Source organism: Neovison vison, chromosome 9, assembly GCF_020171115.1.
Source record: "Neovison vison isolate M4711 chromosome 9, ASM_NN_V1, whole genome shotgun sequence".
Lineage (NCBI taxonomy): Eukaryota > Metazoa > Chordata > Mammalia > Carnivora > Mustelidae > Neogale > Neogale vison.
This window is the reverse complement of record NC_058099.1, coordinates 74,007,680-74,034,641: the sequence shown is the minus strand read 5'-3', so window position 1 is coordinate 74,034,641 and position 26,962 is coordinate 74,007,680. Positions and strand designations below refer to the sequence as shown.

Here is a 26,962-nt window from a genome sequence, read left to right as displayed (position 1 = left end):
GAACTTGGACCATTGGTGATGCAGGTCTAACACCTGGCCCTTAGGTGCTCCCACTGGGACGTCGCCCTGGGTTTTTTTGTGTCTCCACCTTGTTGACTGGCTGACTTCTGATCTTGGGACTTCTCAGCCCTCATGATCATGGGAACCAGTTCTTTATCATAAATCTCATTCTGTCTATTTATGTCCTATCGTTTCTGCTTCTCTGGAGAACCCTGACTAATAAAGGCTGCCTGAAGTGTATCCATGAACCCAAGCAGTCAGTGTACTGCAGATTAAGAAGCCCTGCCCTAGAGGCTTTTAGTGTTCAGGATTCATCTCTAAAGCATAGGATACAGAGGACAAATCTGGTCTCAAATCTTCAGGACCCAGTGCTATTGGGCTCTGACCTTGTTCACCTGCACAGCCTTCACCAGCTTTCCATGTTTCCTCCCTTGCCTCATATTCCAGGAACCCTCCTGCCCCAGGGCACACATTTAGGGTCAGGGTCACATGAACTCACAAATGTTTTGCTCAACAGGGACAGACAGATGCTTATGATGTGACAAACGGGCAGGAGAAACCGACGCTGTCTGCTGCCTCCATTCCAGCTCCCTGGTGTCTTGAAGACCCAGCTGACTGCCCCCCAGACCCCCTCATTCTCTTCTGGCTCCATTTCCAGGATCTGGGAAGGGGATGGAGACTGTGTGACAGACACCTGACGATGACACAGTCTTCCCGTGACCCACATTGACGCCCACAGATCTGGAGTTCTTGCTGACAGTCTGATTCCTGGATCCATCACTAGGGCGTTAATAGCAGATAATCAGTTATATGTTCGTGTTCAGGATAAAAAAAGGCATGTGGTTAGGATATCAAGCTCAGTGCCTCCTGTCACTAAGTGCAAAGGAGAGCCCACGACTGCAGAGATGCAGAGACAGTCTCTCTGAGCAGAGACGACCGCAGTGCACACTGGTTCTGAGGAGCTCCTCAAAGTAGACTTAAGGGTCCCGATGACGATAGGAGACTCGCTGACCTTCTCGATCAGACGAACTGCCGACCGTCCCGCGTTCCCGGGCAGACCGCGTAAACGAGCCGTGGTCAGCACCGGGTCTGTGCGTGAGCCCCGGACAGAACACAGACGAGGGCAGCCGCCCTCCCGTTTGACTCTGAAATAGCTCCTGACACACGCGCATCGTGGGCACGAAGGGGAGTGCTGGAAACTTCTTATCTTCACCGAGGAAGACACGCAGACGGCGATGAGCACAGGAGGAAATGCTCACCATGACTAGCCGTTAGCGAAATGCAGGGTCAGCCAGGATGACACATCGTCCCACACCTACTAGATCGGGTAGAATAGAGTCGTGGCATCACCTGATAAGGATGTGCAGGGAATGGGTCCCAGCCTTGGATGGGGGACGGAAAGTGGTGCAGCCATTCTGGAATGTCATTTAGTGGTTTCTTTTCTCCGTTTTACTGAGATATCACTGAGCTATAACATTGTATTCAAGTGTATAACACAATGACTTGATATGTGTATAAACTGCAAAGTGATCACCACAATATTTTTATTTAACATCCCTCCCTCGTGTAGTTAAAATTATTTTTCCTTGCGATAGAGACTTCTAAGTGTTACTCTCTTAGCAACCTTCAAATGTACAATGTGGCGTGTTTAAGCCGGTCACCATGCTGGACATTACGTCCCCAGATGTTATTTATCGATAACTGAAAGTTTGTACCTTTGGCCCTCCTGCCCCTGCATCCCCCCCCCCTTTATAACCAGTTTCTTATAAAAGCAAACCTTCATTTACCCTACGACCCAGCAATGGCTCTCTTTTTCCCCTTTTCCATCTCCCCCTCCTCCTCGGGAGTGTTTCTGGTGTTGCCCACCAGACCTGTCTCCGGGACTGACCTGAGACCTGCCCCTTCACCTACACTCCACAGAGATGATTTAAAACGAGCACCTGCCACAGCCCAGTAGAGCCAATGGAACCGTTCCAACACCGTCTACACTATTTGACAGGATCCTTTCCCTTCTCTGAGGATTCCGTCCTGAGCAGTGGATGAGTCTGTAATTGCCAAGAGTGAGTCTGAGAAGTCCTAGAGCGGAGCCCGGAGCCAGGAGCTAGAGAGGATGGGGGGGAAGGACTGTGCACGGGGCGCGGTGACAGGGCTCAGGGAGGTTTGTCCCACACCCACCAAGCTTCTGAGGGACTCCCGCTGTGCTTCCAGATCACCTGCCCTGCTTCACATGCAAACACAAGAACTTGTGTGAAAGCATGTTGAGTTAGGCTTCTGTCACTGGAAGCTGGAAGCATCATGTCTAATGGAGAGACCAGGACGTGGACATGGGGCATTAGAAGTAACAGTCTATGAAACATGGCATCGGCTGAGCTGGCAGAGGGCAGAGGCAGCGAGGCTGACTCTCTCCCTCCCGAGTAAGCGAAGAAGCTGGCAGTGTCTGCTGCGGGGTCGTTGACCTGGCGCCCATCATACTGAGGGATCCAGACAGCGCCTAACAAGGCTGGATGCCAGGAAACTTGGCAGGAAACCTTCAGTACGTGGGATGTGGTGGTTACTTCTTGCCGCCTGCGCTAAACTCCAGCAAGAATCGCACTTCCTTTTCAGAGAAACTTCTCTTCCGAGTGTGCCAGCCCATCTGGAAACAGAGGGAAGAAAATAAAGCCTTGTTAAGAGACACCCTTTCTGCACACAGTAATTGAGGTGTCTCAGCTTTTGTTCATCCTCTTACCCGCAGGGGGAGAGGCACTAAACTCTGTGCCCCAGGCTAATGCTGGAATAAGCGCTAAGGATGGAACAGAAGTTGAGATCGCAGGAGGAATCAACAGCTTTTTCTGTCAGGCTCCCTTTTCTTTCTCTTTGTAATATTCTTTACCGTTTGACCCTGCTACCCTTTTCTCCCGCCCACAGCCCTTGTATCTGGTAATCATCATGTGCTTTCTGCGTCTGTGTGCTTAGTTTAGTGTTTTGTTTGTTTGCTCGATTTTTGTTTTTGTTTTGCTTCCACACAGAGGAGAGATTGTATGGTATTTGTCTATCTCTGTCTGACTCATTTCACTTGGGATGGTGCCCTCAAGGTCCATCCATGTTGTCACAAATGGCAAACTGTCATTCTTTTTTATGGCTGAGTAATATTCCATGGTGTGTATATGCTACGTCGCTATGCATTCGTTCACTGATGGACACTTAGGTTGTTGCTATGTCTTGGCTTGTTTAAGTAAAGCTGCGATGAATATGTGGCACATAGATCATCCTTTTGAGTTTTGTTTCCATTTTCTGTGAATAAATACCCAGAAGCAGGATTTCTGGATGTTATGGTTGTTCTATATTTAATTAGGTAGAAACTCCATACTCTTTTTCATTGAGGCTGCACCAGCTTCCCTTCCCACCACCAGTGCACAGCCGTGTCCTTCCCTCCACATCCTCACCGAGCTGTTCATTCCTTGTCTTTTGATAGTAACATCCTACCTGGTGTGAGGTCACATCTCATGGCAATTTTTACTTTCCTTTCCTGATGATTAATGATGATGAGCATCTTTTCTTATACTTGTCGGCCATCTGTGCGTGTTCTTTGGAAAAATGTCTATTCAGATCTTCTGACCATTTTTTAATTTTTTTTTGCTATTGCATTCTTTTTTAATATTTTATTTTTTATTTAAGATTTTATTTATTTAATTATTTATTTATTCATCAGAAAGAGAGAGAGAGAACACAGCAGGGGAAGTGGAGGAGCAACAGGCAGAGGGAAAAGCAGGCTCCACCCTGAGCAAGGAGCCCAAAACAGTACTTGATCCCAGGACCCTGGGCACATGACCGGAGCCACAGGCAGATGCTTAACCGACTGAGCCACCCAGGCATCTCTTGTTATTGCATTCTCTCACTTCTTCAATATTTTGGATTTTAAACCCTTATCAGATGCATGATTTGCAGATACTTTCTCCCATTTCATAGGTTGCCTTTTCATTTTGTTAATGGGTTTCTTTGTTTTGCAGAAGATTTTTAGTTTGGTGGAACCCCACTTGCTTGTTTTTTGCTTTTTTTGCTTTTCCTTTTGGTGTCAGATTCAAAAAACCACTGCCAAGACCTATGTCAAGGAGCTTATTGCCTCTATTTTCTTCAAGGTGTTTTATGCTTTCAGAAATTACAGTGGAATCTCTAACTCATTTTGAGTTCATTTTTGCGTACGGTGTGAGATGGTGGTCCGGTTTCATTCTTTTCACATAGCTGCCCAGTTTTCCCAGCACTATTTACTGAAGAGTCTGTTCTTCCCCTTTCGTATATTCTTACCCCTTTTGTTGTAAGTGAAGTGACCATATACATGTGAGTTTATTTCTGGGTTTCTATTCTGTTCCATCGATCTGTGTGTCTGTTTTTATACCAGTAAAAGGGACATCGGATTTCTCTGTATTATTTCTTACAATTGCATGTGACTCTCTAATTTTCTCAAAAGAAAAAGATGAATGAAAAGAAAGCGTTTATCTCTGTGTTGAGAAGCTAAATGGGGGCTGCTGTGTTGAACCAAAGCTTTTCCCAGCCACCAGCATCCACTTCCTCTGGTCTTGGTTGGAGCACTGTGGGTTCTTTTGGGAAACTTGTTTCTTCCCCACTGCATGGAGTCTTGATGGGGCTATAATTAAGATGCCTTCCCTCCCTTAGACATGCGATGAAATATCGATAGACATTGTCTCCCAGGTTTTTGGAAGCAGAATGATGCAAGGATGAAAGAAACAGTGTGAATTCTTCCTTCCAGCAACAGAGCCCTGACAATATTGCCTAATAGTTCCTGCAGCTGATCCCAGATTTGCCCAAGATTACAGTTGTTTCGCTCCTGACTTCTGTTTCTTTCTTCAACATTGCTATCAACTCTGTCAACATCCTGATATCTTTGCCAAAATTCTATTTTTAACAAAATGATTTCAATTGCTTTGGGCTACCTATCACTTGCTCTTCAGGGAGATCTTACGACCAACTACTTGAGCTGTTAATTACTCAGGTTTTACATCGAGTCTGTTTTCTTAATCTTTGCAGCGACTAAATTAGAGTTCCACAACTCCAAATTTCATCTTTGGGAAGGGCGGCAAGTGTTCAAGATTCTCTCAGGTAGAAATTACTGTGAAAGGAAATGCAGTAATATATTGATATTATATTAATAGTAATATAGTATATATATATAGTATATAATATATATAGTATATATAGTAATAACAATGCCTCACGTTCTGCAAGTTGTTGACAACTACTACCACAGTGATGATGATGATGGTGATGATGGTTTCCTGACTTCTAGAATATCTGAATCAAATGTTGCAAGTAACTTGCTCTTGTTGCTGAGAAAGTGGAATGGTTAATAGTAGCTGATATGTTTGTAATTTTCTGGTCATTTGAATGCAGATGACAATGATCCTAACCATGTTATAAACATTTTTTCTACTAAAAAATTCAAAACATTCACTGCACTTGCTTGAACATTTATTTATTATGAAATTCTTTGTTCAATACAGCATGGAAGGAAAATTCATCTGCCTTGGATGGATCATCACAGTGTATCAGTTTGAAAAAGACACCGGAAGAGATGTAAACATTAATGTGACTATTTCAGCTCCATTTATTCACTTTTAATGTGACCAAAATGAGAGCCCCTTTATGCATGGATGTACTTTGCATAATAGGAGAAATTTCAAACTCTAAAGCAATTGGAAGTCATCATTTGGCTCTGCTGCCTGTACTTTTCATGCATCACGTGACCTTATTCATTAATCAAACACCCGTGACCCCGTCATTGAGATAATGGGTTCCGTGGTGTAGTAGACATGAACATGAGTTTGAGGAGCTCATCCCGGCAAGGTTAACAAAAAATTATAAATCACAAGAAATTATAATATAAAATAGGCACCCTGAGAGCTTGAAGGTCCAGAAGCTGTGGAAACAAGGAAACTGAGGAAACCCATTTACTGGCTTTACACAGGGGACTGGAGGCAAGAGCACGATCTCACCAGGCATTTCAAGAGGTGGAATGGGAAGGAAGGACATTGCAGGTGGGAGGCACTGCTTGGTCAAGGCACGGAGGCACAGGAGAGCTGCTCAGAGCAACAGCAGGTCATGGCTTGTCTGGGGTGCACTGCTCCTGGCCGGGAGCGAGAGGCAAGCCTGGAAATGCTCTTCAGGGTCTGTAGTGAGAATGTCGGGACAAAAAGATTCTGATGGTAGTGATGGTGCTCCTTCAGAATGGGATACTCGGGAGCGTACGTGTGGCTCAATCGTTAAGCGTCTGCCTGCAGCTCAGGTTGTGATCCCAGGATCCTGGGATCAAGCCCCTCATCGGGCTCCCTGCTCAGTGGGGAGTCTGCTTCTCCCTCTTCCCCTGCCTGTGTTCCCTCTCTCGCTGTCTCTCTCTCTCTCTGCCAAATAAATAAAATATTAAAAAAAAAAAAAAAGAGTGGGATAACAGGCCAGCAAGCTCAGTGCTAACACTGTGAAGGACTAAGCAGCGAACACTCACGGACAGTCAACCAGGAAACAATTGTTAGGGCTTCACACCACACAAAATCAAACACTTCCTGCCTGTATCGCGTAGAGGGTGGCGGGACGTTGCCTGCTCGTGTGACGTCACTGTGAGCATCTCCTCGACTTCCTGTTAAATGGCCGGGAAATGATTTTTTTCTTCTATTAATGGATCATTCTGGTGCTACCCAGAGGATGTGAAATATTTGGAAATTATAATGAATGTGATAGAAAATTTAAAAGTATGAAAAAATTTTTAAAGATTGTATTCATTTATTGGACAGAGAGGGAGAGAACAAGCAGGGGGAGCAGCAGAGGGAGAAGCAGACTTTGTGCTGCGCAGAGCCCGATGCGGGGCTCGGTCCCAGGACCCAGAGATCATGACTGAGCTGAAGGCAGACACTTCACCGACTGAGCCTCCCAGGCGCCCCAAAAATGTGAATTTTAGAAGACTCGTAGTCCCGATAATTTGGATACTGAACCAGATGGCTGCCCTCAATAAGTGGCTGACTGAAGTAATGAATTTTTAAAGATTTATTTCCCCAAGATGCATAAACACATGGTAAATCCTTAAAAGCAAGCACATTGTAGGAAAGGACTGACATAGTTTAGTAGAAGCGAGGTCCCTCACATAGAGAAACAGGCTTTCCAAACACAAAAGTCAAATACAGAAGAAAAAAACCTGCTTTTCCCCCGAAGGAAAGTCGGTTCTTTCGTCTCCCCCTCTCTTGCTCCTTCCCAGCAGAAGCCTCCCTGGGAGATGTTCTAATGCTTCTTTAGAAACACTGACTAAGTAGATGTGATATTATCTCTAAGGATCTAATAAAACATTTATTGTTTTACAAATAAAACGTGAGATCAGTGACTAATGGTTCTCCCTCGGCTTTAAAGATGGAAGCATGGTATTAAATCCTGTGTCAGCTGAGTGCTTTAGGATAATGTACAGAAGAAGAAAGCAAGTTCCGGGCAGGTGAACAGGCTTCCCAGAAGCTCATCCTGAGTTGGGGCTGCTCTGTCTGCTGGACCGCTGTCCCTGTGGCTTTGGATGAACCCAGGCTGCAGGTGCCGGGAACACGGAGAAGCTGGAGGCCAGGTTTTCCTTTCCCAGCTGCACGTCAGAGGGAGACCTGCTGTCGCTCCTTCTTCCCACCGAGTCAAGGAGCGCAGATGTTAATAGTCTTCCTGGGGGCACAGCTCTAGGGCCAGTAGAAAGATTCTTGGCTACTTGCTACAGATTTGGTTTTTGAGAAAAGGCAGGAATCTTCTCAATATCCTGATACAGAGTTCTGGGTGTTTTTTTTTTTTTACAATGTAACTTTTTTTGCCTTGATCTCAAATTTTATCCTGACAAAGTCTGTTGACGTAGAATTTTGCATAGGGTAAAATGGATAGGTCTTATGTATACAGGTGGGTAAGTTTTGACGAATGCAGGCACCCACGGAACTAGCCCCCAGATCAAGATACAGAATTTCCCAACTTTCGAATACGTTTTCAAATGCCTCCTTCCAGCTAATAATTCCCCTGCAAGACCACTGTTCTGATATCTGTCACCACAGATTAGATTTGCCTTTTATATAATACAATTAATTATATGTACTTTTTAATATGTACCTTCTATTGCTTGACATGGTGTTTTTAATGACGGGGTTTGGAGCAGAGGGAGAGGGAGAGAGAGGGCTCCACACCCAGTGTGCAGTCCCACGTGGGGCTTGATCTCACAGCCTGAGATCGTGACGGGAGCCGAAATCATGAGTTGAACACTTAACTGACTGAGCCACCAGGCAACCCCTGACATAGTGTTTTTCAGAATCATCTCTGTTGGGTCGCCTGCGTGGTTCAGTCCTTTGAGCCTTTTCTTTCAGTTTGGGTCATGATCTTGGGGTTCTGGGATCGAGCCCTGAGTCAGGCTCTCCGCTCAGCAGGGAGCCTGCTTCTTCCTCTCCCTCCCTGTCTCTCTCAAATAAATCTTAAAAGGATCATCTGTGTTGGTGCACACAGAGAAAGCTTGTTCCTCTCAATCGTCGAGTGTGAATGTACTACAGGGTGTTCATTCATTCTCCTGTGTTTTCCTGCTGGAAGTTACGATGCGTAAAAGAACATGCTCACGTGGGTAGAAACCTGACCCTAGAAATGCTGAGTTAGTATCGGGTGTGCAGTTCCTGTTATAAGAAGCCGCGGAGCCCCTGCCCGAGTGGCTTACTGTTTGCACCCGCACCGAGAGCAGCCGAGAGTTCCTACGACTCCACGCGCTCCCGCACACACGTGTTGCCCCTCGTCACTTTTATCCATGCTGCTGGGTATGAAACATCATCTCACTGTTACCCGGACGGCTCTTAGAGAAATGCCTTCGATGACCTCCTAAATTGTAATAGGCAAAATTAGCTATCTGTAGTTGAAAATGTGATATTAGCTCTAGCTTAACGGGTCAAACGTGAGACAATATTTTAGGTACTGTGGACATAGTCCTAGGATATGTGTGTCCCTTACATACCAGTTTGGGAGCATGATTTAAGAATGTTAACTAGACGGGGCGCCTGGATGGCTCAGTGGGTTAAGCCTCTGCCTTTAGCTCAGGTCATGGTCTTAGGGTCCTGGGATTGAGCCCCACATCGGATTCTCTGATAAGCAGGGAGCCTGCTTCCCCCTCTCTCCCTCTGCTTGCCTCTCTGCCTACTAGTGATGTCTCTCTCTGTCATAAATAATAAAATCTTTAAAAAAAAAAAAAAGAATGTTAACTAGATGTAGCTTGGCTTTTTAACATATAGCCTTACTTACCTATACTTTAGGGTTCTTTTCATTATGTGGTAACCTGGCTCCCAGGAAGTAAAGAAATAAGTAGGAAGGCCCATGTAACAAATCCATGAATATATATTTTCTGAATTAAGTGAGACCTTTGGAAGGATTTTCCCTTTGACCTCACGAGAAAGCAGTATGGATTGAGCCCTACTCTATGCTAATGCATGACCTGTGTTAGCTCATTCAGTCTCACAAGCATCCTCTGAGGAAAATCAAATCACTGCCCCACATCCTGCACGAGGAATCTGAGTCTGGGGGTGCTGCAGAGCCTGCCAGGGTGGGGGGGCTAGCCGAGAGGGACAGAATGCCCATGCCGGCCCCGCCCTGACTCCCGGCCCCTGTACGGAACCCCTTTCTCGCCTGCCCTCCGTGAGCAGAGAAGGGCTGGAGATGAGGAGTGCGGAGGCTCACTAGGGGGTCTCACGGACAGAGGTCCAGGGAAGGAGGCTGTGACCCACTGTCTAGACGCGTGGAATCGTGTTCCTAAGAAGAGCAAAACTGGTCATCAGAGGGAAAATTCATGGTCTGCTGATGAAAGCTTTTTTTTTCCCCCCCTGTTTAGAAGAGCTGTTTTTCTAAAACATTTAAATTTAAATCTCGAGAAAAGCACATTGGACACCGAGAAACATAATCATCCAGAATGCAGAGAGTGGGGAGGAAAAAGCAGTTTCTACCTTCCGTCGTTCTTCCCTTTGTTCAACCGTATTTTTCTGGAAGTAAATCATTTCTGTTGGTTTTGGGAAAGGCTTGGGAGGGAGGAAGAATCCCCGTGGGGGGAGTCAGGACAGAAACATTCCAAAACGCCACACCTTCCCTGGACACTCCTGCCATCAGTCCCTTTGCTGGAAAGCACTTGAGCCTTGCCCAGGGCATCCCCTGTTGGACAATAGCCCATTGTCTCCAGATTCTTCCAAAAACCAGAGGCAGCCCATCCTGAAACAGTGATGACACTATCCCCTGAGGGCTCTACTTCCTCCAGCTGCCCCTTTGCTTGGAATTAACAGGAACAATTAGACTAGATTATCCTGTTCTCAGCCCTCAGGGAGATTTTAACCAAAGATTAGAGGACAGGCAGGGTGATGCTGGAAACCCACTTGGGGCTCCCTGTGAGCTTCTTTTGTGAACCACCTGCCAACACATAAATTTATTTGTTATGTTATTTAGTTGATCGGGGTCCCTGGGAAGGTGCTGGATCCCCTTCTACAGGGCTTTCCCAAGTCCTCTCAGTTGACTTTCCCGGGGCCCCTGAGGCAGGCACAATCTCCCCTGCAACAAGTAGGGACCCAGCTATCACATGCCCCAAGGCCCCCGAGCTCCAGGGCACAGAGCCCCGCCCACAGGCTGGCTCAGCCAATTGCTGTGCAGGCAGGTGCCAGGGGCAGGACAAGCAGGGCCAAATGCCAGGCTTATATGGACAGTCTCCTACCCATCAGCAGGCATGCTGGACACCTCCGACCTGCACCTCTGACTGCACCTGCCTCAGGTGAGATCCCAACCTGGACCTGAAGGGAAAGGCTACCCCTTAAAACATGGGGAGGGGGGTACCAGCCTTGGGAGCCAGGGGTTTTGGGCTCCCGGGAGGCACTCTTCCAGGGCCTGGTCCCTCCAGGCATGGCAGCTTGACCCCTACACCCCAGACTCAGGGCTTGTCACTCCCTGTATTGCCATCTACATGCTCTGGAAGCAGCCGGTGGGTTGCGGGCTGCAGGGCAGGGAACAGGCCAGCAGGCCCCCTGCACGCGCCACCTCTCCACAGCCCCGTGGAAACACTTGGGAGGATTAACGCAATGTCTTTACTGTACCAGAGTGGTTCTAACATCTCAGAATAAAGGATGGCTCTTTTGATGGTTGGTTTAATCCAAAACTCATTTCTTTTCCATTCCTAGGTTTTGGAACATGCATCCTTCTCTCTTCCTGGCTGCCCTTTGCCTGGGGATAGCCTCAGCTGCTCCACAACTTGATCAGAGCTTAGATGGGCGCTGGTCCCAGTGGAAGGTGGCTCACAAGAGACTGTACAACAAGGTTGGTAACATCTGAGCTGTCCACTGAGACCCCAGGGAATGTTCCATGCTGGTGGGAGTCCACAGTGGAGAGTAGTTTCTGGAGGCCACTGGTACCCAGGCAGGTAGCAGGGCACTGTGACTGTGCATGATGGGGACAGATGTCCTGCTGTGTGGTTGCTGGAGAGCAGCTCCTGGAGCATCAGCCCAGCCCTGGCCAAGGTCTCTGCTCCCCTCTGTGAGCACATCCACTTGGTGCAGGTGAGCTGGGCTTAGATAGAAATCAGCATGATGGGTTGTGTGTCTGTCTCCAGGATGAAGAAGGACGGAGGAGAGCAGTGTGGGAGATGAATCTGAAAGTGATTGAACAGCACAACCAGGAGTACAGCCAAGGGAAACACAGCTTCACGATGGCAATGAATGACTTTGGTGACCTGGTGAGGGCGGCTGGGGTTGCTGAATGTTTTGTGCTTCCTCTAAGGATTTGTTCCAAAAAAAAATCTCATGCTTGTCAACATTCTATTTCCTTTTCCTTGAAGACCAGTGAAGAATTCCAACAGGTGTTGAATGACCTTAAAATCCTGAAGCAAGAGGAAAGGAACGTGTTCCAACCCCCTCTCTTTGCTGAGATCCCCTCGTCTGTGGACTGGAGAGAGAAAGGCTACGTGACCCCTGTGAAGGATCAGGTGAGACAGTACTCAGCAGCTCCCTTTCTAAGAGCAAAGCCACGAGGAACCCATGCCCTCGTGATGGAAGTTGAGAAACCGGATACCGTTTGTTATGTTTTGGAAGAGTTTTCAGATGTAAGGGCTGTTGTCAAGTCTTGCTATTAACTTTGTAGACTAAGAGCTGTATCATTTTGTTTTCAGGGTCCGTGTCAATCTTGTTGGGCTTTTAGTGCAGCTGGTGCCCTTGAAGGACAGATATTCCGGAAAACGGGCAAACTTGTGTCACTGAGCAAGCAGAACCTCGTGGACTGCTCTTGGTCTCAAGGCAATGAGGGCTGCCGCGGTGGCCTGATGGATTTTGCCTTCCAATATGTTATGGACAACGGAGGCCTGGAATCAGAGGAATCCTACCCGTATCTTGCAAGGGTAAACAGACTTCCTTATCTTTTATCAAAGTTGAGTATATTCAGTAAAACAAAGCCTATATTTCAAATTCTCATTTTAGACTGTAGACTCTGTATCTGCACATGGTCAGAACAGATTAAAATCTGTTAGCCTGGCACAGTTCTCCACCTAGAGGGTTACCACACAGGTGTTCCCACTTCTCAGTCACACAGCAACACAAATACCGTTCTAAATACACTACAGATCTCCAGAGTGAAAAATCTATGCACAAGTAGACCAAAGGAGTGTCTCATTGAATAGATATTGCCTCGTTTCTCAATTTCAAAACAAGCAATCATATTCTGCCTCTTGAGATGTTTTATAACACACTCGACTTGGACATCATTCAGCTGCAAACTGTCTTGAGCTCATGTTCCCCAGGAGGTGGACGGTATTAATCAAGTCCCTTCCCCTTTACCTTTGAAAGAATGACTACTGCAGATACAGGCCTGAGAAATCTGCCGCCAACGTGACTACCTTCTGGCACGTCTATAACAAGGAGGATGGTCTTATGACCACAGTGGCAACTGTGGGGCCCGTCTCTGCTGCTGTAGACTCAAGCCCCTATTCCTTCCAGTTCTATAAAACAGGTGAGCATTTGTCTACGTAGAAAATTGGCCAGAATATACGGGTAACCAGCATGACATACAACAAGAGGGGCTTTTTTTTATGTGGGACTCAGGAGGGTATGGATTTTCATGGTGGCTCATTCTGTATATGTAATCCTTGTGCTTGTGGTCACCATTTGACATGACTTGACCCATATCCCCAGGCCTTTAAGCACTTCATAAATAAATTTAATTTTTAAAAAATATTTTATATATTTATTTATTTGGCAGACAGATCACAAGCAGGCAGAGAGGCAGGAAGAGACCAGGGTGGGTTTGGGGAGCAGGCTTCCTGCCGAGTAGAGATCCTGACATGGGGCTCTATCTCAGGACCCTGGGATCATAACCTGAGCCAAAGGCAGAGGCTTTAACCCACTGAGCCACCCAGGCACCCCTATAAATATATTTAAATGGCTACATAACTTGACTGGTATAGTTTACTTCACTTTTTTCCAATGTTTGGACCTTGAAGTTTTCCAAGGAATTTTACTCCTGAAATAGACACTGGAAAGAACCCCTTGACTCAAGTAATTTTCTGTTCTCTGCTGCTTCTTCGGCTGATATCATATGGTAGAATGACAAAGTTTCAACAAGTGCTCTTTTACGCCTCTTCACTGTTCTTTACAAAAGAGACTATGACAGCATATATTTCTGGTAGTACTAGATGATGACCTAAATCCCTAGCCTAGCTAAACGAAAAGATCTGATTTCTAAATCTTATCTCGATTGATATCACAACTGGATTTTGAGATGCTGCCTTTGCTGGGGTCACTAGGTTGTTGTCACATGTTATCATGTCACTTGGATGTTCCCGCTCAGCACTGACTCTCTCTTCTCCAGGCATTTATTATGATCCAAGCTGCAGCAATATACGCCTGAATCACGGCATTCTGGTGGTTGGCTATGGCTTTGAAGGAGAGGAATCGGAGGACAAAAAATACTGGATAGTCAAGAACAGGTATAAAGAGCCAAGAACACCTACCTTGGAAATTGAAAAGGGAATTCTTTCTAGAATCAATGTTTGGAGGCAGATCCTCAAACCCTTGAGCACACTTCTGAAATCTCTGAAGTGTTTATGCCATTAAGGGGGAAGGGACATACTCACGTGATGACGGCAGTAGCTTGCTAGGGTCCTGCCATAGTTTTGCAACCATTGCGTTTCTCAACTTGAAAATTTTCTCATTTCTGAAATGCATCTGGCCCCAAGAGTTTCTTTTTTCTGTGTTTCCATTTGTAGTCTGCGAAAGGTCTGGGGACGGAATTCTGTGCTGGGTTAGAACTCAAGCAGGAACAGGAACAGACTCTCCGGATTCTTCCTGAATCTGTCCTGGCCTCTGGTGCCCTGCTCAGGGTCGGGTGTGATGGTTCATGAAGGGAAATGCGATTGATTGTTTGTAATAAATGGCAAACCCTGTCTTCTTTCAGCTGGGGTACAAACTGGGGCATGGAGGGCTACATGCTGTTGGCCAAGGACCGGGACAACCACTGTGGAATCGCCACCATGGCCAGCTTTCCTGTCGTGTGAGATGAGGGCGTAAAGAAGGCCTTGACTGGGAGCAGAATATCGAGAAGATGAATTTTGTTTGAAAGCCGACCACATCTTATGATATGGAATAAAAACACTTGAACCATTGAAGACTCAAGTTGGGATTTGACTGTGTGGATTTTATATGAGGAATGTTACCACTTCGCTCGTTACTGATGTAAACGCCTTTGTATGACAACTTGTCTAATAACTTTTGGATTTTCATTTTTTTAAAAAATGTATGAAGTTTTATTTTTTAATAAAAAACTTCAAAGTAAAAGGGAGGTAAAATGTTACTACTTTAACTCTTTATAGAGTCAAAAGGTGACTGGGCTCTAGGATATCCTTGGATAGGGCAGTGGTCCACTGGGAGAATACTGGGTGGCCTGATTGTTTTGAGTACAAATGATTGTTACATCTGTAACATTGTTACAATTTTACATTAGTTTCAGGTGCACAACGCAGTAATTTGCCAACCCTATAGAGTACGCTATGCTCACTGCAAGGATAGTTGCTGTCTGTCAGTCTCACACTGTACCATTACGGTGCTATTACAACACCATTGACGATATTCCCTATGCTGTGCCTTCTATTCCCGGGACTTACTCATTCCATAGCTGGAAGCCTGGACCTCCCATTCCCCTTCACCCCTTTTATTCATCCTCGTTCTAATCTATGTCCTCTTTACTCTTTGCAGATTTCCTACCACTCATTTACTAACTGGGTTTCTCTCTCCACACTCCCCAGCTCAGCTAGTAGTCTGTAAACATCCCAGGGGAGTTTTAGAGGAAGAGACTGTGGGGGCCAGGGAGGACACCCCAAATTGTGTCACAATGGTACATGGATTATCTGGATACGAAGCTACTTGGGAAACAGCGGGTGCGAGGGCGCCCAGGCGGTCCTCTGTCCCCAGCAAGCAGGAAACGAGTCTGCCATAGCAGAGGTGCCCTCCCTGCACTGTGAAGTACAGACACAGCCTTTGCCGCACACATGGGACTTCAAAGCTGGGAAAGCTGTAGAAAGCAACTTTGTGGCTTTTTTACTCCTTTTTTACTCCATTTTTTACTTTTTTACTCAACTACAACCTCAGCACAAATTCCACTTAGCATTCCTGCTGGTTGAAAGCTGGTTGAAAGCTCCCACATAGCTGGCCACAGTGGCCATTCTACACTGGTTGTCCAGGGCCTTGGCCATCAGCATGGAACCCTGTGTGCCCCAGTCCGTGCCCCAGTTGAAAGAAGCCAGGGTTTGCCAATTATTCCAGAGGAACAAACATATTTCCCTTCATGAACAATCACACCCGACCCTGAGCAGGGCACGAGAGGCCAGGACAGATTCAGGAAGAACCCAGAGAGGCCATTCCTGTTCGTGCTCGACTTCTAACCCAGCACACAGTCCTTCTTTCCCAGACCTTTCACAAAACTGAAACATGAGCAGGAAAAGGAAAATCTTTGGGCCAGATGTGTTTCAGAAATTTTAAAAAATCCAATTTAGAGGGCGCCTGGGTGGCTCAGTGGGTTAAGCCGCTGCCTTCGGCTCAGGTCATGATCTCAGGGTCCTGGGATCGAGCCCCGCATCGGGCTCTCTGCTCAGCGGGGAGCCTGCTTCCCTCTCTCTCTCTCTGCCTGCCTCTCCAACTACTTGTGATTTCTCTCTGTCAAATAAATAAATAAATTCTTTAAAAAAAAAAATCCAATTTAGAAATGCAGTGGTGGAAATCTATCGCAGAACCCCCCAGCTTGAGACAGTACCTTCCTGTGGTTGTCCCATGATATGCCTGTGTTCCCTCCACACTGGATAAACGTTTCTGGGATTTCACAAGTGTACTCAAGGGTTAGGGGACTTGTCTCCAAGCACCAATTCCAAAAAGGATTCCCTTTTCAATGTCCAAGATAAGTATTCTTGGCTTTGTATACCTGTTCTTGATAATCCAATAGTTTTGGTTCCCGGATTCTTCTCCTTCAGATCCATAAACAAACAGCAGAACGCCGTGATTCAGCTCTTCACTGCTGCGGTTTGGAGCACAATAAATGCCTAGAAAGTAAAATCTAATGTTGGGCTGAGGTTTCCCATGTGACATGCGATAGTAGCAGCCTATCAGCCTATCAGCCTATCAGCCACAGAAAGGGAGATGTATCAAAATTCAGTTGCACTATAAATCCAGCTAAGATTAAAAGTCAGATAGTTTTGTTTAGGTAAGCTAGGGGTTTAGGCCCTCCTCTGATGTTAGCAGAAACACAAAGTGTCGCAATCTCTTTTGTAAACAATAGTCAAGAGGCATAAAAAAATGCCTCCTGTGATTCTCCTTAAAGGATGTGAGCCTATGGAAACAGCAGAGAACACAAAATGACTTGCCTAAGGGCTCCTTTCCCGTGTTAATCTCAGTAGTAACATTCTTTAAAATTTTTCAAGGTGTAAGAATTGGAAAAAGGTAAAACAAGCTATACCAATCAAATTATGTAGCCATTTCCATATATTGATAATGTGTTTAAAATCATGGGGATTTGGGTCCAGTCATGACAGGCGGAAACAGAAGGCATAAATGTTAGGGCGCAGGATGAACTGTGTGAAATCCACCCCCCCCCAAATTCTACATTGAATTCTGCATACCCCTAGTGTCACTCCTGCTGTATCTTAGGGTGGTTTTCCGATTTTTCTACCTCTATTTCTCCATAGACAGATGCATATGCTCTTTATAGAACCGGAAGGTGTCCAGGCTTGCACGGAGAGCAGCAGGGACGGGCCCCACAGCTGCCACCACCAGCACAAGGGACTCCTCCTGCGGAGGCATGCTTACCGGGCCAGTGGCGCTGGCAGCAGGATGCCCAGGTCTGTATGTGCAGGGTCTGTCCTTTCAGAGGGAAAGGGGAAGAGACTTGATCACGACCATCCACCTCCTGGGGAGCATGAGCTCAAGACAGCTTACAGGTGAGTGATTTCCAAGCCAAATTTGTTGTAAAGCATCCCAGGAGCTGAAATGCTATTGGTTATTTTGAAATTGAAAAACTACCTTGTATGTGTTCAATGAATTATTCAGGGTCTACGTGTCCTTAAGAACTGGTTCATTCCAGAGAAATCTGTACCCTGTAGAGAATGGTATGTATGTCTCCCTGTAACATAGAAATAAAAATAATCATGTGGTCCCCACCGAGGCAGGCTCTGTGCCTAGCTTGTCTGGTTTAATGACAGTCCTGACAGTTTGCAGCTCTAGGGTCCACCATTTAACGTGTGAATATTATGAGTGCCTGGGTGGCTCAGTGGGTTAAGCCTCTGCCCTCGGCCCAGGTCATGATCTCAACATCCTGGGATTGGACCCCTCATGGGGCTCCCTCCTTGGTGGGGAGCCTGCTTCCCCCGCCCCCATCTGCCTGCCTCTCTGCCTACTTGTCATCTCTGTCTGTCAAATAAATAAATAAAATCTTTTTAAAAAGTTAAAATAAAATGCAAATATTAAATACGGTATCTGTGTTCTTCAAAAGCATGTGACTCTGGGAGTAGAGCTGGACGGATGACACGTGAAGAGCTCCACTGACCCCTGGACGATATGGATAGGATTCCTCTGAGTCCAGGTCTCCGTTGTTCAGAATATACTGGAAGGCATAATTCATCAGGCCAACATGGCAGCCCTCGCTGCCTTGAGACCAAGAATAGTCCAGCGGGTTCCACTCACTCAGTGACACAATTTGGCCTGTTTTCCGGAACCTTTGTACTTCGAGGGCACCGGCTTCCCTAAAAGCCCAGCCAGAAGCACACCGACCCTGAAACCAAATTAGAAAGCTCTCAGCCTAAACAACAAACAGCAAGGCTTTGCCAACAGCCCATGAATCTGAAAACTCTTGTAAAACACAGCGAGGGTGTGTTGTTCCCCAGCAGGGACCCACCGAAGAGCTGCTGTTTTCTTTTCGACTTTACTTTTGGAAAGAAGTGATCCTTTTTTTTTTGGTGAGAAGTGATCCTTCAGACTCATAGGACCTACCCCGGCTGTCTGTCTCCTGTCCACAGGTACAATGAAATCAGCAAAGAAGGGTATTTCAAACACTTTCCCCTCTGTGTCCTTCTGGATTTTAAGGTCATTCATCATGTGTCTGAATTCTTCACTGGTCTTCAAGGAAAAGAAAGTAGAATGTTGACAAGGATGAGAATTCTTTGGCGAAGTACCACAGAGAGAGAGAACAAAAGGTTCAGGAACCCCAGCCGCCCTCACCAGGTCACCGACGCATTCATCGCCCTTGGAGCGTTTTCAGATTCCTCTCCCGCACTGCTCTCCTCCGTCTTTCACTCTAGAGACAAACATATAACCTACGATTTTATTTCTATTGAAAGCCAACTCACCTACTCGAAGTGGATGTGCTCACAGAGAGGAGGAGGGGCCTGGACCAGGGCTGGGCTGATGCTCCGGGAGCTGCTCTCCAGCAACCACACAGCAGGACGTCTGTCCCCATGGTGCACAGTCACGGCCCCGTTTCCTCTCTGGGTGAGAGCGGCCTCCAGAGGCTACTCTCTGCTGTGAACTCCCACCAGCGTGGATGTTCTCTGTGGGGCCCTCCAGACAGCTTAGATGTTCCCAACCATGCCATAGAGTTTCCCATAGGTTGCCTTCCATTGGATCCATTGAGCATCTAAACCTCGACCAAATTTTGTAGTAGCTGAGACTATTCCCAAGCAAAGTGTGGGCAGGAAGAGAAAAGGATGCATATTTCAAAACCTAGAAAGGGAAAAGAAATGAGCATCTGAACAGACCAATCTGTCTAAAAAGCCATCCTCTTCTTATGAGCTATTAGAGCCCCTAGGATGGACTAAAAGCATTGACTTTGACTTAAGCCTCCCAATATATACACAAGGACGGGACTGGGCCCACCAGTGGGGGCAGGGGGTCCTCACCTGACGGCAGCTCTGCAGGTGTGACAGCAGGTGTGGCTCCTAGGGGATTCTCTGATGTTGGGCTGTGGCTTTAAGGTCATTCATCGAAAGCCCTGGGGTTTGGCCTGGCTGGTCCTGCCCACACCACCTGGGCACACTGTGATCCTGTTGGTTTTGCTTTTGTTGGCCAAGCCGATGACTTCTATTCTGATATTTTCTTGATGATTAGATCTTGTTTTTAACAGAATAAAAACATCTGGACAATTGTGTGGACTTGTATCCCTACCTTAACTGGTTTGACTAAAAACAGTGAGCTCACAGTGATTCAATTAAGTGACCAATGAGTTCGCAACAGTCTGGCTTAGAAAAACAAGTCTATGCATATTCAGTAAGGAAATGGATGTCCAACTCCCGTTAACTGCTTTCATGGTAAGACAAGAAGGAAGTGCGCCATAGAAGTGCATTGAATTGTATTTCATGATTGCATGCTCTCTACTATGTGTCTAGTACTGGGAAAAATAATCTGTATTTTTAGACATTTTTCTCACAACTCAGGGTTCCAGAATCCTGCAATAAAGCAATAGCACAATGAAGTGAATTAAAGAAATTTTTTGGTTTCCCATTGCATACACAAGTCATGTTTACCCTTTACTGTAGTCTATTTAGTGTGCAATCGCTTTATGTCTAAAAAATGCACAGGCATTAATCAAAAAACACTTCATTGCTAAAAAGTGCTAACCAAAATCGTGTTTCAGCAAACACGATCGTTCTGCTGTTGGAAGGTCTGTGTCCATGTTGACGGCTGCTGTCTGATCAAGGTGGTGGATGCTGAAATTCGGGGTAGCCCTGGCAGTTTCTTAAAATAAGACAACAGTGAAGTTCTCTGCAATCGCCTTCTCTGGGGCATGCAATGCTGTTTGTTAGCATTTTACCCACGGTAAAACTTCTTTCCAACAGAGTCCCACACCCTATCACAGCTTCATCAACTCCATTTATGTAATATTCTAAGTCTTTTGTGGTCAGTTCAATGATCATCATAGAATCTTCACCAGGAGAAGAGGATGCTTTTCCATCTCCAGAAACCATCTTTTCGTTCATCTAAGAAGCAGCTCCTTATCTGTTCAAGTTTTTTTTGTACACATAGGTTTTTATTTTATTTTTATTTTTTTACTTAACATATAATGTATTCTTGGTTTCAGAGGTAGAGGTCAGTAGTTCCCCAGTCCTGTATAACACCCAAGGCTCAGTACATCGCGTGCCTTCCCTCATGCCCATCACCCAGTCACCCTATCCACCCACCACCCCTCCAGCAACCTTCAGTTTATTTCTTATGATTACGAATCTCTTATGGTTTTTCTCCCTCTGGGACTTCACTTTGGTTTATTTTTTCCTCTTTCCCCTTAAATCCTCTGTTTTGTTTCTTAAATTCCACATATCAGTGAGATCATATAACTGTCTTTTTCTGATTGGCTTATTTTACTTAGCATATACCCTGTAGTTCCATCCAATTCGTTGCAAATGACAAGATTTCTTCCTTTTTTTTTTAATGGCTGATATATATAGATAAAGAGATACAGACAGATATAGATACATAGACATAGATATATATCTAGATATATCTAGATACATAGATATTTAGAGATATATATAGATATATAGAGACATATATAGAGAAATATAGATATATATCTAGATATCTGTGTCTATGTATCTGTCTGTATCTATATATCTATCTATATCTATATCTATCTATCTATATATATTTGCTGTGCAAATGCTTTTTATCTTGATGAAGTCCCAATAGTTAATTTTTGTCCATTTCCCTGGCTTTTGGAGATGTGTCTGACAGGGGTGCCTGGGTGGCTCAGGGGGTTAAAGCCTTTGCCTTCAGCTCAGGTCATGATCCAGGGTCCTGTGATTGAGCTCCAAATCAGACTCTCTGCTCCGAGGGAAGCCTACTTTCTCTTCTCTCTCTGCCTGCCTCTCTGCCTGCTTATGATCTCTGTCTGTCAAATAAATAAATAAAATCTTTTAAAAATTTTTCTAAAAAAAAAATTTATGGAAGCAAATGAAAAAGAAAACACAACTGTTCAAAATCTTTGGGACACAGCAAAGTATATAGCAATACAAGTTTTTATCAAGAAACAAGAAAAGTCTCAAGTATACAACCTAGCCCTACACCTTAAGGAGCTGGAGAAAGAACAGCAAAGAAAACCTAAACCCAGCAGGAGAAGAGAAATAATAAAGATCACAGCGGAAATCAATGAAATAGAAACCAAAAAACAGTAGAACAAATCAATGAAACTAGAAGCTAGTTCTTTTAAAAACTTAATAAGATTGATAAATTCCTGGCCAAACTTTTCAAAAAGAAAAGAGAAAGGACCCAAATTAATAAAATCATGAATGAAAGCGGAAAGATCACAACCAACACAAAAGAAATACAAGCAATTATAAGAACATATTAAGAGCAACTATACACCAGCAAATTTGACAATCTGGAAGAAATGGATGCATTCCTAGAACTGTATAAACTGCCACAACTGAGACAGGAAGAAATAGAAAACCTTAACAGACCCATAATCAGTAAGGAGATTGAAACAGACATCAAAAATCTCCTAACAAACAAGAGCCCATGGCGAGACGGCTTCCCAGGGGAATTCTACCAAACACTGAAAGAAGAATTAATACCTATTCTCCTAAAACTGTTCCAAAAAATAGAAATGGAAGGAAAACTTCCAAATTTATTTTAAGAGGCCAGCATTACTTTGATTCCAAAACTAAAGACCCCATCAAAATGCAGAATTACAGACCAATATACTTGATGAACACAGATGCAAAAATTCTCATCAAAATACTAGCCAAAAGGATCCAAAAGTACATTAAAAGGATTATTCACCACGACCAAGTGGGATTTATTCCAGGGCTGCACGGTTGGTTCAAAATCCACAGATCAGTCAATATGATACAATACATTAATAAAAGAAAGAATAAGAACCATATGATACTCCCAATCGATGGTGGAAAAGCACTTGACAAAGTACAGCATCCCTTCCTGATCAAAACTCTTCACAGTGTAGGCATAGAGGGTACATACCTCAATATCATCAAAGCCATCTATGAAAAACCCACCGCGGATACCATTCTCAATGGGGAAAAACTGAGAACTTTTCCCCTAAGTTCAGGAACAAGACTCAGATGTTCACTATCACTGCAGCTATTCAACATAGTACTAGAAGTCCAAGCCTCAGCAATCAGACAACAGAAAGAAAGAAAAGGCATCCAAGTCAGCAGAGAAGAAGTCAAACTTTCACTCTTTGCAGATGACATGATACTTTATGTGGAAAACCCAAAAGACTCCACTCCAAAACTGACAGAACTCACACAGGAATTCAGCAAAGTGGCAGAATATAAAATCAATGCACAGAAATCAATGCAACAACAGCAAGACAGAAGAAAGAGAAATTAGGGAGTCAATTCCATTTACAATTGCACCCAAACCATAAGATACCTAGGAATAAACCTAACAAAAGAGGCAAAAAATCTGTACTCAGAAAACTATAATGTATTCATGAGAGAAATTGAGGAAGAACAAAGAAATGGAAAAACATTCCATGCTCATGGATTGGAAGAACCAATATTGTGAAAATGTCTAAGCTAACTAAAGCAATCTACATGTTTAATGCAACTCTTATCAAAATACCATCAATTTTTTTCAAAGAAATGAAACAAATTATCCTAAAATTTATATGGAACCAGAAAAGACCCCAAATAGCCAGAGGCCTATTGGAAAAGAAAACCAAAGTTGGCAGCATCACAATTCCAGACTTCAAGCTCTATTACAAAGCTGTAATCATCCCGACAGTCTGGTACTGGCACAAAAACAGACCATAGATCCATGGAACAGAATAGAGAGCCCAGAAATAGACCCTCAGCTCTATGGTCAACTAATTTTCAACAAAGCAGGAAAGAATGTCCAATGGAAAAAAGACAGTCTTTTCAATAAATGATGTTGGGAAAATTGGACAGCCACATGCAGAAAAATGAAACTGGACAGTTTCCTCATACCACACACAAAAGTAGATCCAAAACTGATGAAAGGCCTCAGTGTGAGACAGGAATCCATCAAAATCCTAGAGGAGAACACAGGCAGCAACCTCTTCAACCTCAGCCACAGCAACTTCTTCCTAGCAAGATTGCCAAAGACAAGGGAAGCAAGGGCATAAATGAACTATTGGGACTTCACCAAGATCAAAAGCTTTTGCACAGCAAAGAAAACAGTCAACAAATCCAAAAGACAATGGACCAAATGGGAGAAGAGATTCACAAATGACATATCAGATAAAGGACTAGTATCCAAAATCTGTAAAGAACTTATCAAACTCAAAACCCAAAGAACAAATAATCCAATAAAAAAAATGGGCAGAAGACATGAACAGACATTTTGGCAAAGCATACATCCAAATAGCCAACCGACACATGAAAAAGTGCTCCACATCACCCAGCATCAGGGAAATACAAATAAAAACCACAGTGAGATACCACCTCACCCCAGTCAGAATGGCTAAAATGAACAAGTCAGGAAAGGACATATGTTGGCAAGGATGTGGAGAAAGGGGAACCCTCCTACACTGTTGGTGAGAATGTAGGCTGCTGCAGCTACTCTGTTATGGAGGTTCCTCAAAAATTTGAAAATAGAGCTACCCTGTGACCCAGCAATAACACTACTGGGTATCTACCCTAAAGATACAAATGTAGTAATCCAAATGGCCACTTGCACCTGAATGTTTATAGCAGCGGTGTCCCCCATAGCCAAACTGTGGAAAGAGCCCAGGTATCCATCAACAGATGAATAGATAAAGAAGATGTGGTGTGTGTGTATATATATATATATATATATATATATATATATAATGTATATGTATGTCTGTGTATATATATGTATATAATGGAATACTATGCAGCCATCAAATGAAATTAAATTTTGCCATCTGCAATGATGTGGATGGAACTAGAGAGTATTATTCTAAGCAAAATAAGTCAATCAGAGAAAGACGATAATTACATATGATCTCTCTGATATGAGGAATTTGAGAGGCAAGGCGGGGGCGTCGTTGGGGGTAGGGAGGAAAAAAATTGAAACAAGATGGGATCAGGAGGGAGACAAACCATAAGAGACTCTCAATCTCATGAAACAAACTAAGGGTTGTTGGGGAGTGTGGGGGTAGGGTTAGGGTGGCTGGGTTATGGACATTGCGGAGGTTTTGTGTGGTAAGTGCTGTGAAATGTGTAAGCCTGTTGATTTACAGACATGTACCATGGGGCAAATAATACATTTTATGTTAATTTAAAAAATTTTAAAAATAAAAGCATACCTCAGGGCACCTAGGTGGCACAGGTAAGCATCTGACTCCTGGTTTCTGCTCAGGTTGGGATCTCCGAGTCCTGAGATTGTGCCCTGTGTTGGGCTCCACACTGAGGGCTAAGCCTGCTTAAGATTGTCTCTCCCTCTGTCCTTCCTCCCACTTTCTCCTCTATAAATAAATTAATCTTAAAAAGTATACTCAAATAAAAGAAAATGGAATCTAGATTCTCCCATATAGGAAATACATGGAAACATTCCTCATGTGTCAAATTTTTTGTTCTGTAACATGGAATTAATATACTCCTTCTCTCACACATCCTTGGGGAAGATGGATTGGATGATATTTATTTATATCTCTTTGAGACACAAGCAATGAATATGGTGTCATTGGCTTAGCAAAGAAGAGCTTTTGAAAAAGAAAAATAGCTGCACAAATTTCTCTTTGCTGCTTCCTCTACTTTTTTATGCAACCCTCTGGAAAACCAGTCATACAGAACACGATTTGGTATGATATTTGAATTTGTGTTCCTATGAAATAAAAGCTGTAACTTGGTGGTTTCTTTGATAAAGTACTTAGAATTGGGAGCCATAGTTTCCAGAACTGCTGGAGTCACAGGAAGGTATGGTATCAGTGGCCTGGCTCTCCATGACCACTCCTTCCCCACTCCACCTTCTGCCATGGAACCCTTCCACTGATCTTTGGCCTTATGGAGCAGAAATGAGACTGGGACCAAAACCAAGCAGAACCTCCAGAGTAGGACATGTCTCTGAGATTCAGGGGAAATTGAGGGAGACGGTGGGCTTTCTACAAAGGGAGAAACCCCATCACACGCTCTGACTGGAGAGAAGGACAGGAAGCTAATCCTGTGGAACTTTCTGGTCTTTGATCATTGGCTTCTCATTCCCACCCCCTCTAGTTTTCTTATTTGCTTCCCTCCCCTGGAAGTTGTCCCTGTTGTGTTTAGTACTTACTTCCTGGTTATTGATACTAACATTGGCCTTGGTTCTAGATTTGAAGGGTGTAGGACTTGGAGGGGCTCCTTGGAGGAGGAGGGAGGGCTTGACCTTGTGTGGTCCTTCGAGATTTCCCTAATGGAGAATGTCAGAGAAAAGCAAAGATGGTTCTTTCTTTCACAGCATGGAGAGGCAGAGAGATGAGCGGCAGGGAGAGGAGATATGCCTGTAGCACTTGCCTGGCTGCAAAGCTCAGAAGCTGGACCCTGACCCCTCAGTTGTTGGGAACACAGCCATCATGGTGGCCCATGACCCTGTTGCTTGTGGAGGAATCAGTCAAGTAGCCTTGGGGATGTTGGCTCCAGAGCTGGAAGAACTGGGTGCTCCATTCTGTGGGTCTGAATCAGCCACCAGGTTGTATTTTGGTGAGAGTTCCTGTCATAGCCTCTGGAACTCAACCTAGGGGAGATGTTGCTGCCACCTGAAGACAATCACGTGCAGTTAGCGGTGAGCCGTTTTGCCACCTGCCAGAATAAGCACTGTGATGCTTGTCAGCTCCGTGGTCAGTAATACTCCAAGACCAGAAGAACTGAAACTCAATAAGCATGATGACAACCATACTGAATCTGGGAAGGGGGAATTAAGGGCATTATCCAAACCAAGAATCTGAAGAAATGGAGTGCACATCTGACCTGCCCAGACAACACTCCACATGCTGGGGCGCTAGCCCTTAGGGGGCTCTTCTTGCCATTTCCAACCATGCCCAACACTTGTAGGACTGTTCGGTGTTGATGTTCTTTGTTACTTAGAACCTCGGCTTTTTGCCTACTCTAGGGAAGATCCCGCACATGTGGAGGAATTGTAACAAAATCTACTGGCGATAACACAACATCGAAATGATGAGCACTGGGTGTTATATTCAACTAGTCAATCGCTGAACATGATGTCAAAAAAAAATTTTTAAATAAAAATAAAAAATAAAAATGCAGAGGAGGAAAAGAAAACCCACAGCCATAGAATATTGAGCTCATGGGAATGTGATGCTGCTAATATGTTCTTCCAGAATCAGTCCAGTGACTAAAGGCCTCAGCATGAGGCTAATGTTTAGTACCTGTTTCTGCTTCTGTCAGTGATGAGAAGGCTATTTGTTTAGCTAGAACAACCAGACCCATAGTCCAGCCCAAATTTGCCCAGAGCTACACTGGGACATTCACGACATCATCATGTCCCCTCTTATCCCTTTAGTT

The 26,962-nt window shown here is 44.6% G+C and overlaps 2 protein-coding genes across 2 annotated transcripts; one reads left to right on the top strand and one right to left on the bottom strand.

The window, feature by feature from the left end:
* The first annotated feature begins 10,749 nt into the window (after positions 1-10,749).
* Positions 10,750-14,564, top strand: LOC122917637 (procathepsin L-like). Its single transcript, XM_044265761.1, has 8 exons — positions 10,750-10,777; positions 11,181-11,316; positions 11,609-11,731; positions 11,834-11,980; positions 12,164-12,388; positions 12,834-12,996; positions 13,855-13,972; positions 14,440-14,564. The coding sequence occupies exons 2-8, from the start codon at positions 11,191-11,193 to the stop codon at positions 14,537-14,539; spliced, it is 1,002 nt and encodes a 333-aa protein (XP_044121696.1). The 5' UTR covers positions 10,750-10,777; positions 11,181-11,190; the 3' UTR covers positions 14,540-14,564.
* Positions 14,565-15,625: 1,061 nt separating this feature from the next.
* LOC122916755 (procathepsin L-like) lies at positions 15,626-18,763 on the bottom strand. Its single transcript, XM_044264156.1, has 5 exons — positions 18,744-18,763; positions 18,073-18,268; positions 17,242-17,390; positions 16,456-16,587; positions 15,626-15,770 (listed from the first exon to the last, which is right to left on the bottom strand). The coding sequence occupies exons 1-5, from the start codon at positions 18,761-18,763 to the stop codon at positions 15,626-15,628; spliced, it is 642 nt and encodes a 213-aa protein (XP_044120091.1).
* Positions 18,764-26,962: the final 8,199 nt, after the last annotated feature.

Bases quoted from the DNA above. Each gene is read 5' to 3' on its own strand.
- LOC122917637 (XM_044265761.1), top strand. From the start codon at position 11,191: ATGCATCCTTCTCTCTTCCTGGCTGCCCTTTGCCTGGGGATAGCCTCA. The intron at 11,317-11,608 runs GTTGGTAACATC...GTCTGTCTCCAG, and splicing joins ACAAGAGACTGTACAACAAG to GATGAAGAAGGACGGAGGAG. The intron at 11,732-11,833 runs GTGAGGGCGGCT...TTTTCCTTGAAG, and splicing joins TGAATGACTTTGGTGACCTG to ACCAGTGAAGAATTCCAACA.
- LOC122916755 (XM_044264156.1), bottom strand. From the start codon at position 18,763: ATGAATGCGTCGGTGACCTG. The intron at 17,391-18,072 runs GTCAGTGGAGCT...TCCCTCTGAAAG, and splicing joins CCTATCCATATCGTCCAGGG to GACAGACCCTGCACATACAG. The intron at 15,771-16,455 runs GTATACAAAGCC...GGCTTCTTTCAA, and splicing joins TATTGGATTATCAAGAACAG to CTGGGGCACGGACTGGGGCA.